The 14,471-nt window shown below is 41.1% G+C and overlaps 1 protein-coding gene across 1 annotated transcript in view; it reads right to left on the minus strand.

Annotated features, from left to right (window-relative positions):
* Nucleotides 1–4,039: 4,039 nt before the first annotated feature.
* pdss2 (prenyl (decaprenyl) diphosphate synthase, subunit 2) overlaps nt 4,040–14,471 on the minus strand; it is a 26,306-nt gene continuing 15,874 nt past the window's right edge. Inside the window, exons 4-8 of the mRNA XM_035674399.1 lie at nt 11,536–11,610; nt 9,602–9,775; nt 7,916–8,047; nt 7,095–7,130; nt 4,040–4,464 (exon numbers count right to left, since the gene is read on the minus strand). Of these exons, the coding sequence (XP_035530292.1) occupies nt 4,309–4,464; nt 7,095–7,130; nt 7,916–8,047; nt 9,602–9,775; nt 11,536–11,610 (573 nt within the window). The 3' untranslated portion in view covers nt 4,040–4,308. The remainder of the gene's footprint in view (nt 4,465–7,094; nt 7,131–7,915; nt 8,048–9,601; nt 9,776–11,535; nt 11,611–14,471) is intronic.

Below are 14,471 nucleotides of genomic sequence, written 5' to 3' on the forward strand. Positions count from 1 at the left end.
TCTGCAGTTTCAATGGCACAGACTCATAAACACACAATACAGGATTCTTTTATTGATAATGACTTGGCAAAGACTGTGATGAGAGTGAAACACTACAGCAATTCTTAAATCACACAATTCTCTTGTGATTACATTGTACTTTTTTATGCTGATGAATGTTTTCTCTCACTGTATCTAGGTAACATTCTTGCCTTAAACACTTTAAGTTGTTTTGTTAATATTGCATCTGGTGTTGGTTGTCGCCTCCAAATATACATGGGGACTGGTTTTACTGATTATCATTCAACTATTTATTAATTGAGATAGTAATCTTCAAATGCGACACCAAAGACCATTATTATTCCATTTGTGTTGTTGTTTAGGTTGTGACATGATTTGTATTAGTGCTATATACAGTAAAACTTTCCTTTCTACAAAAAGCTTTGTATAAAACCTTCCTGAGCTAAGAAAAGCACATGGATTCTCAGTTTGGGAAGCATCTAGTGAGACAAACAAAAATTTGACAACTTACAATCAAAATCTAAAGTCAGTAGGGTATGTGTGTGTGTGTGTGCACAAAAAGCTCTGAGGGATTTTGGCTTTTCATCCACTCCAACTACAAATATCCTCAAATTACATCTGACAGTCTGACTGTACATCAGTAGTCACAGCATCATGTGGCATCCCAAGTTCAAAGATTATGGAGTAAAAACCTTTAAAAATGCATCGCTGTGAAATACATTAACTTGGAGTTGCTGGCAGCTCAAAGTGAAATGATGAACAAGAGCAGGCAGTCATATGGAGCTATACCATATTGTGGCATCAGAGGGGCATTTTCAGCTCGTAAACTGGTTTCCTCTGATGAAGAGATTTTAGTCAGTGAGAGATGAACCGAAGACCTTACAACGCCATAATTCTATCTTAATCTTGGGCTATTTCATGCACACACTAGCACCCAATGTTCTGTTCCCAGCCACAGATATGTCGATACAGAGATGATATAACAAGACAACGTGTGGCTGGTGTGGTTCTCATTATTCGACTAATGAGCTGTCTCCATGGCAGTCTGATCTGTCAGCCAATGAAGCGAGCAGGCCCTGTGCAGGGGGAAGCACGGCCCAGGGTCAGCCAGGCGACGGCTTGCGACGAGGGGCCGGCGTGTAGCACTTAACACCGGGAAGAGCTCGTTAAAGTGTCATTTTTGGCCAATATGCTCGTCTGTGTGGAGGAGGCCAATCAGCCATACTGTTCCCATCGCAGGAGAATGACTTTCATCCATCACCGTCAGCTATATGATGATATTAACAGGTGTTTACTGATAGGTCATTCAGAAGAAGACAGATGGGGGTTCTAATATCACTCCACATTCATATTCACTCAGTCATTTTACATACTGGCTCATTTCTAATAGGGTCACAGGCTGCGAGGAATCTATCCCAGGATGCACTAGAAAAGGAGGCAGGGAAACACCATGACCAAGGCCATCAATCATAGGGTTTAGACATGGAGAGAACACAGACGTGTGTTATGTGAGACTGTATGTCTGTGTGTGTGGTTGTTTCATGTCCATACATATAAGTGTGGAGACCAAAGTAGAAAGATTATGAGAGCACAGGAAAGTGTAAAAGCTGCAAAGAAATGTGATTATTTTCGCACTTTATAAAGTGTTAATAAGTAGTAACTTAATGCTCAATAAACCAGTTAGAAGTTGTTAATAAGAACAAGTATAGTGTTGCCAGGTTGTGAAATATCACTTTGGCTCTCTGCTTAGTAGAAACAGTGTGAATTTTTTTTTTTTCACATGAAAATGGGCAAATTTAAAGAACACAACCACAAAGAAACAGTTTCAGTGTTTGGCATTAGTTGAACGTATTTTGCAATGTTCTTGCATGTTCAAAGAACACTGTATCTTTTCTGTCAACCTCACAAGTTGACAGTCGCTCTGTCCCCAGCATCCTCAGCGGGATTTTCAAGTGTGTGTGTGTATGTATGTGAGTGTGTAATGGAATCTGTGCTGACGGACTCTCTCCACTGGACCCTGCTGTAATTACACCACTCATCGTCTGGGCCGGGCACACTAAGGCCGCTGTTACCCACTTCATGTTTTGCATGTAAACTTAGAGTCTTGCCAATTCTTGCTTTCATGATACCCAAGACTCTCAAACTGAAAACTGTAAGCAAACACAGAGTCAAGTATCTGCTGTGCAGGACATAAAGCTGACAAACCTCTCTCCTTCCTCCTTCTGCTTTTCATTTGGGCTTCGCAGGAGATATCAAAAAGATTTGTGCTGGCAGTAGCTATGTCGTCAGGGAAGGGAAAAAAACATACAATTTCTGTTCTACATTAAAGATTTAGCTTTAGCACTGGATGAACTCTGTTTGATGTCCAAAAACAAAAAAACTCATCCCATCAAATCCTGTTCTGCACTGCCTGGTTGATTTCTACTGGGAGCATCTATGCAACAGTTTCATTGCTTAGGCCAGACCTCATCTTTTGAAAAAGTTCTGTTTAGTAACTATATTTGTCATTCTGGCAGTGCCCCAGCCTCTTTCCTTGTTTGGTCCTTTTAACTTTCCATGTAACTTTCCTCATGTCTCCTCACGGCGAGGATAAATATTTCATGAGGAGCCTGAGGCTTTCCCTGGCACATGCTGTACCTCGCTGTACCCAGGAAGCCCAAGCAGCGGAAACCAAAACAGTAGAGGAAGTGGACGTACAACCCAGCAACAGACAGGAGCTTGTTTTTGAAATAGTTCATCTCTTGCACTCTCTTGCAGCTCCACCTTCTTCTTTCATACCCTATCATCTCTCAGTCCCCCTCATCCACCCATTTCTTCCTCATCCACTTTTCACCCTGAGATTCCCGCACTGCTAGCATGGCTAAAAAACAGGAATTGGGATGTAGGATGTTGAAGCTGAGTTTCCTGTCTTTTAGGGTAAAACTTCCATCTGGAACCTGCAACATTACTGACTGGACCAGCTCCTAAAGTGAAACTCCTTTTGAGGCATCCCTCTTTTTCTCAAAGTCGAATATTTAACCTTTACATATGGGCAGTTCTAGCTTATGACCCTTGCTTGCGCCAGTATTCTTAATGCAAATTCAAAGTTCAAAAACATGTTCTGATGTGGGAGCCACATGTGCCACACAGAATCCTCTTTGTTAGCGGTGTACCCTCAGTCGTCTTTTTTTTCTCGTCCTGTCTCCTGTGCTCTGTCCTTCAGGTGTGGCCTGGATGTGACAGACAGCTGCCAGCGGTGGCCTGGTTTCACACCTTGGCTGTTCCCCCCTCCGCAGACAGCAGCCTGGGAAACCACAGGCCACCAGGCTGGCGCCAGCCTGTACGGCTTAGAGCAGGGCAGCCGGCCCAATCAATACCTCTGCATTTCCTGTCCATTTGCTCAGGTCTCTTCATTAATAATTACTGCTTGGCGGAGCTTCAATGCGCTCGCTGGCTGGGCCAAGGGGAGAGGCTGTGTGACCTTTCCCCGCCCCTGGGCTGACTTGGATCACATACACAGGCATGGGGACATACATAATAAGGCAACATAGATGACATTACTCTGAAACTGATTCTTGCCACTTCCCCCTCTGTGGAGAGGATATCATGCCAAACACAATTACAAAAAATACATATTTTTGCAGCTGTGCTTATCAGCAGAGGTACATACCTGGTAGAACATGACTTTGAGACATTTTTACAACTGGTTTGGAGCTGCTCTTCAATTTGGCAAACACCCACTACATCCAGCAGCTATGATTTCAGCATCATCTGTGGGGTGCAGTAACGAGCAGGGTGAACCTGGGTGATTCTAAAAAATGAAATTTTGTTAGAATAAGTGCTGCTTGGTGCATCATTTGCCGTTCATGGCACATTTTCCAGATGACAATAACAATTCCTCAAAACATCTTAAATTACGTTCTGCCTGGTATGTGCCTTTGCTGATAAGCAAGGTAACAATAAACTGCCAGGTTTTAAAATGCAGCTTGGCGAGATATTTTCTCCACACAGGAGAGGAAGGGGTATATATTAGATCCAACACACAACGCATAACATGATGCTGAAGTAATGTGTTTTTTTAATTCTTTTTTTAATGATGACCATTTATGGATACAGCCATTGCATTTCTGACGCACACTGTCATCCACAACAGAGCAGATCCACAACAGTTTCTCCAGACATGAGCCAGCTCCTGGTTCAAAAGAAGTTCATTTGTCTCTGAAGTGTCGACTGTTTGCTGGTTCTCGTCCTGTTGCCTCTGCAGACAAAGACACTTCAGGCTATTTAGGAGCAGGAGTGTGTGTGTATGTATGCGTGTGTGAGCCCAGGTCAAAATTTGGTGATGGCGGAGGCGATGTTCTCCAAGGCGGATCGAGCCTCGGAGGAGGGGAAAGCCTGGATGGCCTCCAGAGCCTTGTTGCCATGGTAACAGCATAAGTCCACCGCTGAGCTCACGCCTTTCTCAGACTTAACTGCTGCCAAAAGCTGTCAGGGGATGAAAACACACGTTAGTTTGTCACGTCAGTGTCACTCCTGTTACTATCAGCTGTCAACACAACAAACTGTTAAGAGCCAGGGAAAGTTAGCGCACTCTTAAAGTAAGAACTGGATTGTACAGAAGCACGGCATTTCTGCTAATGACAGAAAACCCTTTGTGTAACACAATCATGTATTTGCATGCTGCCCCTGGTACCACTGGAGGCAGCTTACCACATTTAACTACAAGGGAAACATTTCATGCTCATCACTGTGAGTTATATTTAAAAAATTGGCAGGCCTTCTCTGTTGATGAGAAAGGAAATGCAATTTTATTTTTCTGTAGGTTCTACCCAGGCTTCTCACAGCTCTCCTGCCTTTTCAGTCTAATTATGGCACCAGAACACAGGACAGGTGCACACCAGTTGTTGCTACAATCCAGGTAATAAACTCAACAAAGGGCAAACCCTGGAAATTAAAATGTCTTGCCCACCCAGCAATGTCGCTGGTGTTTGTGATGACTTTTAAAAGTCGGTCCTGTATGTTACAACGTGTCTGCTTGCATTTGTAAATGATGTAAATTCCAATATGATTTTTGTTATGAAATGTAATTTCAATTACACTATTTGATCATTTGAAAAAACTATACGGCCTGGGACGTACACACACACATAACCTGATCATTCATACATGAGGAAGTGGAAAACATCAAGTCAAATCAGCCACAGCCAACAGCTTAGGAATACAGACTGAGTGAATTTGGGCGTATCCTTGTGCCTTAGTGCTGGTGTGTTGGGACATCTTTTTGCTGAGGGCGTTTTACCTCATGAATTCTGGAGGTGGAAAGCCCCGTAGGCCTTCCTTCTATAAAAAAATTTGCTGGTGTCGAACTTTGCATCACCCTGGCTGCTTATTTAATTTAGAAAAGATTCTTTTTCACCCTCATTTCACACCATGTTAAACTTTGTTTTCTTCTGCACTGACTTAATCTTTCATCTCTAAATATCCCCCATCCTCCTCCGTTTGCATATTAGGTAGCCTTGTTGGTTCGACATCCTGTTCTTTATACATGCACTTCTACCTGATTCTTCTTAGAAACTCCATCTTGTGCATTGTGATCTCATCAAAATCCAGATGTAGCATGTCAGAACACTTTATAGTACATATATAAATAAGTATTCCAGCTGTGATATTTTTCAATAAAAAGGATCTGGATTATTAGAACTATACAAATCTAATATTACATTTCTTACAATTGAGATGCATTTCAAATGTAAAAGAAAAAAACAGATTTGTACAATAAAAAAAAACTGATCACAGTTTTTATCTCTTTGCTTCAAGATGTTGATAATTAGTCCTGTTGCATGCAGCAGGCCCTTGTTTTCTTCTTTTTCTTTTTTAGTTTAAGCCATTTTTACTCACTGACTTAATGATACAGAAAGTTCTTTACCACAATTAATGAAGCTGACATTTGTCTCTATACTTATCAAGCCCCAAAGTTCTGAATATTAAATAAATAAACCAGACTCGATGAAAACAAATAATCATATAAAAAACTGAAACTGAAATATACAAACTAACCAAGACATTGTGAAATAGTAAACTCATTATGACAAAATGTTAATTGCAGTTTTTTTTTCATTTCAGACCAAAGTGTGTCACCCTCACTTCTTTCATGTAGTCAGATGTTCTTATATTATTAGTGCAAAATATTAAAGCCTTCAAATAATATTCCCTTCTACCCAGTCTGCACTCTCCTTCTCCCGCAATGATCAATTTTACAGCTGGAAAATCTGTTTGCTGAAAAGTGACTTTTTGGGGATGCTTTCTAATTAGGGATGAAAGACTAATAGACTAAATGCAAATCAGTATAAAATGGGAGTTTCTGTTAACATTTATGGTTATTTATCAGAGTTAATGGGATGAAAGCACATGCTAAATCATGTAGACAATTTGTAGATGGCAGAAACGTACACAAAGTACTTCTAATTATGCCCCATTATATCCCATCTTTGTGCTGAATCAAAGCAAAGTTTTACACTCCAAGGTCTTTCTTTTTCCTCCCCAAAAATTCATCCCTCCCTCTGTCCTCCTCTCAGCTTTCCTCCTCGTGTCCCCTCATCTCTCCTTCCCTTCAAACTTCTACCCATGTCCCCTTTTCGACAGGTCTGCTGAAGGAGATTCTCTCACAATGCCACTGTCTCAGAGCCTCAGTGTCTCCTCCACAAATAGGCCTCAGTAACTAATCCTTCCTGCTCTGGTTTCAGACGGGACCAGATAACCCCCCCAACACCATCAGACCCCTCCTCTGTAGCTTCAGTCTCTCCTTGCACCCCTATCGGCCCGCCTCTTCCCTCACACAGTGACTTTGGAAAGCTCATTTCCCAACTCTGATATAGGTTACAGTGAAAAGACGTCCTGTTTCTCTTTGATGGCTCTATCAGATGCCGCACCAGTAAGTAAACAAGTGAAAACAACAAGATCAAACAATGAAAAATTGAACTATCTTACTGAGTAACACGAAGGCAACAGAGGCTGCTACATTGAGTAAGAGCACAGTATGTGTGTAACAAACAGAGTTCATAGCTCAGTGAAGAGGCAGATTATGTACAGAAGAATACATAAACCAGTGGGCTTACCTTTGAGTAATCCAGTTGGTTTCTCTGTGTTTTTACCTTGTAGAAAAGAGAGTAATTATCAGTTAAGTTTCCAAGCTTGCCTTAGCAATATGATCAGCAACTATTTATTAACATTTAAAAAGGTACCTGTTGATTAAACTGAAGAACTTAAAATCAGCACAGCTTTTCATTTACACTGCTCTAAGCAGAAATCACCTTAATTTTAGAAGTAGAAAACACCTCACTAAATCCTTCATCCTGCTGCTACAGTACATCACAAAAAGCTAATAAATGATTGATGATTAAAGACTAAAAGTTTAACAAATGAAGAATGCAGAGAAGTGCAAGTCATATAAATAAATAAATAAATAAATCAATCAATCAATCAAGGCCTTACTTAATTTTCCATATTTGTTGGCCAAAATGTGTTGAAAGTCCAACAAGTCAAGTGTGGGAAATACAGTTTATCCCGAGGTGGATGTGAATATCTGTAACAAATGTCACCCCGATCCATCCAATACTTGAGACATTTAAAACCAAATATGTCAACCTCATGGTGGTGCCAGAGGAAAAGTCAGGGGATCACCAAAGTAAGCAGGTTTCATCCTCTGGGGTCCATGAATGTCTCTAGCAAATTTCATGACAATCCATCTAATAGTTGAGTTGCTTTCAGTCTAAAAAAGGTGATGGACAGGCTGACACATGCCATCATACTATGAGTACTAGCTCAGCAATTTGATGCATGTAACACGGTCAGAAATACCAGTGACTGAAAGACTCCATTCCATGAAACAAAACAAAATGAATGTAGCTGCTGCAGTGGTGTCATAGACCAATCATACCTCCTGCAGCTGTTGATTCCATCTCTCCCGGCCAACGATCTGACGGTGGAAAACCACCGGGGCGGCACTCAAGCTGAACGACACCGGCTCTCCTATGCTGCTCTTCACAAACGGCTGCAGGTCAGAGTTCAGCTACAGAAGGCAGAGCACATTTTGTCAATCAGGCTGAGATTCTACTTTGAAACCAATTAAAGCGACCCAATGGTGAACATGTGAACAGGTGAGCGAGCATTCGGCCTACCTACACTCTGAGTGACCCTGTTAATGAGCAGCATGATGAACGGTCTGGTGAAATGCACAGCTAGCCTGATGAGGACGGTTCCTCCTTCAAAGACCTCATTTTGGTTTCCTCCCATGCTGAGATTCCCTGTAGCCACTGAGGCCTGCAGACAGGCAGCTACAGGGAGCCACAGCAGGAGAGGACGTACTAACACAGCACTGTGAGTGGGAGCATTATGAATGACTTTTAGGCTAGCACCAATAAGATTCATGCCTCTGAACCTTGAAACACGTTTTAGCATCTGCATTATCTGGTGCATTAAGACACTAATTTTAGTTTGGTGCAAGTCAACCTTCCTCCTCATTCCACGTTTCTGTATGTTTGTCTGATGTGAGAATAATGAGACACTGAGGCATATAAATGGAATGTACTGGAAGGACATTATCCAAAAACTTGCACTTTATTGCAAATATATCCACATGTCCTCTCTTTCTATTAAATCAGCTACGGTGTGAAGACTTTGAGCAAGAGAAGGTAAAAGGCCAATTATTCACCCAGGCAGAAGAGGAAAAGTTCAGACCTAAGACTGTATCAAAGCTCCTGAAAACTTGTTTTCAAAGCTTTAGTACTGTATTGTACTGTAGAGATTAAAAAAAATTCTGGAAATGATGACAACGTGAGGGTTGTATTATATTCAAGGACAATGTATACACAACAGCAGATAATGGTTTTGAATTGAGAGAGTAATGATGTAACACTGGCTCCAACAGAGAGTGCTGCACTATGGGCTGTTTGTAGCCTTAATGTTGCAAGACTAGCGAGTTTCTTCAAGTCCCTTTATAGCGTGTCTTTTAGATTTATTCAGCTCTAAAAGTGTTTAGTTAGCTTTGTGTTACCTAGAGGAGTTTCTTTCGTCTTGGAATCTGGGTTGTCTTCAGGCCAAAATGGCATCTCAATCAACAACAATTAACAATCAATATGTTAAAGTTGAGGAAAAACAACCCTAAATGAATATTTATTTTGATACTAAATAACAGCTGTTTGTTTCATCAGGACTGTGTGGCGGTGGTTTGATGAAACTTTGATGTAAATGTTGCTTCACTCTGATTGGTGCACAGAAATATGTGACATCACAACCTTCCAACTGATCCCCACCCACTTCAACCCAGTGAGAAAAGTACAAAAACATACATTTCTCAGAAAAATCTGAGAAATTTCTAATGTGAAATAAGCAAAACAGTTCCAATTTTGGCAGAATAATGTGTGTCCCTGTAGTTCCCCATTAATCTTAGAAAGAAAGTGCTTGGAAGAAAAGTTTTCAGAGCCTTTAAACCACAACATTCAGCTGTGATTATCTCAGATGTAGCCCACTGGTGTGGCAGTTGACCTTTATTGATTTATCCTCCAGAAACCAACTTCACTGGTACTTGCTGTGTGGTTCGGTGGGACGCTCAGATTAAACTTACCTTGTGGCCCAGTGATATGTGCCTGCCGTACTTGTAGGCCAATCTTTGGCACTCCTTGTCGTGTTTGGCGAGCTCCATCGCCCCTTGACAGCTCTTGGCCAGCAGTGCCCCGTGGGACAGGAATGTCTGATCCTCCCATGTCGCCACGTTGACGCCATCGGTGAGACTATTCTCCTGTAGAGCAAACAGAGGCAGAGACAGCGTGGGCCTGAGGTCTCACTGCTTCTGTGTACAACTTCAAACTGTACACCTCAGAACTCCTCAATCAAAACAACCCCTCCTCGCTCAGTGATTTTATTTTTCAGTATGTAAGCATAGCAGCACAGAGACCCAACTCCAGAGCAGGAAAAACACTCTGGTAGCTCTGCAAACACTTTGAATATGTTCTTTTATGTCCACAAATGAGTCCAACATTAAAACACTATAAACACCACATGTATTACGAGGTTAAATAGACCATCTCTGTAGGTATTGGTGAAGTTTCGTCTGGATAATAGAGGAAAATCTCCATTGTAAGAGGCTTTTAACTGAAACTTTGTCTGAAGTACACGGTGACATTATTCTGAACACTACTGCAGAACCTAAATCCACAGTACAATTAAGGGAAACTCTTGCTCACTGGTACCTGACGGCAGTATGTGAACTACACCTTGGCTTTCGAGGGAGCTCACTTTTTCTTACAGGGGTGGTTGCCTGCCTCAAGAGAGGACTGATTGACTCACATTATGCTGAATACAAAACTGAGCAACTGATGCAAAGAATCGGCATGCAGGCTGAGTGGGACTAAGAAAGTTTGGGGTTTTATTTTTTTGTGATTTGATTTAAATTGCGCCGCTACAAGCTTCAGTGTTGATGGCAAACACAGCATGCATGCCGGTATCTTTATAAAAGTTAATTAGATCACCTTCATGCATGAATCATACACTGTTATTAGCCTAATTGTACATATGATTTATGATGATGAAGATACAGAAAGAAATGCATGGCAAACATAGCATATTGTTAGTATTTTAAACCCCCCAAAATTTCTCATATCATGTTTTCAGGAGAGCTCATGTCTTATTAAAAGGAGTCAAGCTCCCCCTGGCTCCCCTGTAGTTCTCACCCTGCCTGACGGCACTGTGGTCCGTTTGAATTCAGAAAGACTCTTTTGAATTCCTTATTTATCAACTTATCAGTTATAGTCAGCTAGTAGCGCCTGGAGTTAGAAACAAATCAGTAATTATCACAAAGCAGTACACAACTGTACACAGCGGGAACCAACTTCCTGATTATCTAAACTCATTTAATTTGTCTGTCCCCACCTTGTCAGTGACACTCCTACTGAAGGATGTAATTCATTAGGAACTGATCAAAAATATATAGTTTTGTTTCATAAAGGCGCAGTATTTTCTTTAAAAACCTGAGCACCTTAGTTTCTAGCAAGTATTACTCAAACAGAAGGAAATTGTGCATTTGTTGGGGACTATTTTCAGTAGCGGATAAATCCACATTTAATGCTCTGAGTATATCCAACAGCAGGATGTCATCCAGTGCAACAGTTTGGCTTGTTGGTGTTTTTTCTGGACAACAATGGAGCTCTATGGCACAGAGGAAGAAGATATATCCTAAACTTAGTTAGTAGGATTCATTTATTGCTTTTGGTGTTCTATGGTTTGAATTCATCTTGTAACACTGTCTATTTGTAGGTATGTCATGAATCCCATTATGTATGATATATGCCATACATTTGAATTTGCCTTGCCTTTATTTTTCGTCTCAAGTCATCAACTCGTTTGCATCACTGTTCTCAAATTGACTCCAGGATATTTTAATTTACCTTCTTTTTTGTTGTGTATGATGTATTCTGTCATGGTTTTTCCTAAACCCTTATCACAGCTTGTTTAACTGCCCCACATCAAAGTTGGACTATAGAAGAAGAATAGATGCTTTACCTCAGTATTATTGGAATTCTCATGGTAGATTCCTTCAACTAAATCACCGATGGCACTCGAGATCAGTTCAACAACCTGTCAAAAAGAAAAAACAAAACAAAAAAACATTTATTGAAATTAAAACCTTTTAGCATCATCAGAAGATCAGAGTTTCACACCATCCTTTGTTATCTGTTGAACTGAAAAGGCAAAGTTAAATGATGTGTTTAATCTGCACAACAGTCAACATGTCCATCAACAGCCACGTGTCCTGTTGAAGTGTCCTTGGACTCGGGCACTGAACCGATAACCTACACCCTCATTATAAATCACTCCTGCTAACAGCATCTACAATGTAGATGTAAATGAGGTTGATCAAAACTGACACGCTACTCAGTTCATCCGTGACATTTGTAATTAAAAACCACAATTTCCCCTGATTGAAGCATGGACTAACAGCCCTCTCATCTGAACAGCTGGTTGGCTGAATAAATCAGAGGTGAGATGAGGGTCGGAAACCAGGTGAACTGCCGCAAACTCAGCTGCTCATTATCAGGCCACAGGGGAGCTCCTGTTGATTTCATAAAGCAGATCCAGGCTGGCCTTCATTCATTATACTTTGTATTTATAGAGAAGTCCAGTCGATAGAGACAGATCAGGTGTCTGTCCTGTCTGAGGGGCTGAAACGGAGCTAAAAGGCAGATGGTGAGACGAAATAAGACTGTGTCCAGAGAGCAGAGGGGTTAACAAGGTTTTGGAGTGATGATCTGGCGTTGGGGGTCTCTTTGCTCTCCTTTTTCTCCACAAATTACCTGAAGACTTATTTCACTTTGTGCCTTTGAGCACTGCAACTTTGTATTATTAATCTGTTGATGCTTACAGTATCTATATATTAGTGGTTCTCTGCAGAAGTGGTACAGAAATATTAAAATGAAAATTGGAAAATGACCAAGAACCACTTCTTTTATGACCATGCTATAGACTCTTTTCAGCACAAGTTAATCAATATACTGTACAAGAAAGAAGTTGATGCTTTTGGGAAACTGACATTAGAGAATATTGAACTTCCTACCTTCAAATATTTGACTCTTGTCATATAGTACCGTGTTGAGGTCTGAGCTGTTTGTTTAAGACTGCAGTTGCCCATTTCCTCTTACAGGGGGCATGCATGACTACATTTTAGCTTACAGAAACACTACTGGCCCTTTATCAGGCACCAAATGAGAGGCTGCATCTTTTCAAATAATTATTCAAAGTCTGGATCTAATGAATGAGTAAAATTCTGAAGTCGATCTCGCCGTCCTTCATTCACAGCCACAGAACAGTCCCAGACGGAGGAGCGGAGGCCTCCACTGTACAGTTCAGATGAATGAGGTTAAATTTAGAGCTCCTTCAGCTCATCCCAGACATCCTTGGTTCATCAGAAAAGTCTGGTGACGCTGGCTGCTCCGTCAGCCTCGCAGTGCCCTTTGGGTAACTGAATCCACCGGGGGAAAATATTGAGGAAACCCGAGCTTCGCCCACAGACCTGGAAGGACAATGTGCCTACAGTATTACCAGATGTGGTGTCTCTGCCTGCCTTGGGAAGTGGGGGCCAGTGGGGGTCTTTTTTTGGAAAGTATCAGATAAGCTCTCCCCCTGCCTCCCCCTTACTCCATTCCCAAATCCAGCCAGATCGTGTTTTGCCGACAGGTCTGCGAGGGGGGAGAAACCGGAGCTACACGGTGAGATTACTTTACAGTTTATACAAGTAGCGGCATAGGTTTCCTCTCAAGGCCACGACACATAATCTCACATCGGTCTCACTGCCTTAAAAGAAAAAAAAAGGCTGGTTTATTAGAGAAAAACTTTGAAAGCTGCAAAAAGTACTCATCTGTCACCCTGTGTGTTAAAAGGATGCGGTACAATGACCACACACAGGCTGCAGGAAAAGAAAGGGGAGACAATCTGCTGTTTAGCAGCCTGTCAGTTTTTATACTAGACTCAAACTGCCCTCAGCTTAACACACTTTGAAGCTGTTACAGAGTTATAAATATCAGACAATTAGCAGATTTTAATGAGAGAAAGGCAATCGTTTACAGCCTTTATTGCATTTGCCTAAGGGTAATTCTAAGTTTAAAACTGAAACAATAACAATCCTAAGGAGCTAAACGAGGTTGGATGCAGCGTTAAAGGGGCACTCCACCAGTTTTACACATGGGGGTCAGTTTAGTCATCATTAGATCTTGTTGCATAATATCTTCCGTGGCTCTCAAGGAAAATATTTTGAAAAAATAACACTGTTGATGCCATCTTGGGAGATGGGAGGGTCTAATGAAAAAGCATTTCCTGTTGCCTCATGGGAAATGTAGGATCCAGTGTTTTTGGAGCTTAACCCACACTAAACACTAGTAGTCAGGATGTCTCGACCTCTGCTGTTTTGATTTTGACCATTCTTATTTCACATCTGCCCAAACACAATGGAAGTGTTAGTCTTCCCTTAACTTCAACAGATAGACACAAAGGTTGATCAAGTTGAGTGAATCTGTACAGAAATAGCCACACTCATGCCTACACCCTTTTTGCTCACTTTTCATAACTTACCTACTTTTCTTAAATTAACAAAAATGTCCATAAAGTCAGATAAACAGAAAGTCATCAACTCAAGGTCCACTTATTTGTTAATTTTGGAACTTTTGACCATATCACAGTGTCTATATCAGTTTGTATTAAGTTTGCTAGGTTGTCATGGAACTGCACCTTGAAGACTAGAACTTCTCGTCCATGTTGGCTTAAAGGACCAGTGTGTAAGATTTAGTGGACTGCAGCGGTGAAATTGCAGATTGCAAAAATTTCTAAGTTAACAAAAACACAACTATTCTTGTTCTCAGGTGATTATACCGAATGAAAACATACCTATGAATATTATATTCCATCTATGCCAATAGAGACTCTTAAATGTTATACACTGGACCTTT

This window comes from Morone saxatilis, unplaced genomic scaffold, assembly GCF_004916995.1.
Source record: "Morone saxatilis isolate NCDOM2014 unplaced genomic scaffold, NCSU_SB_2.0 Contig3, whole genome shotgun sequence".
Taxonomy (NCBI): Eukaryota; Metazoa; Chordata; class Actinopteri; family Moronidae; genus Morone; species Morone saxatilis.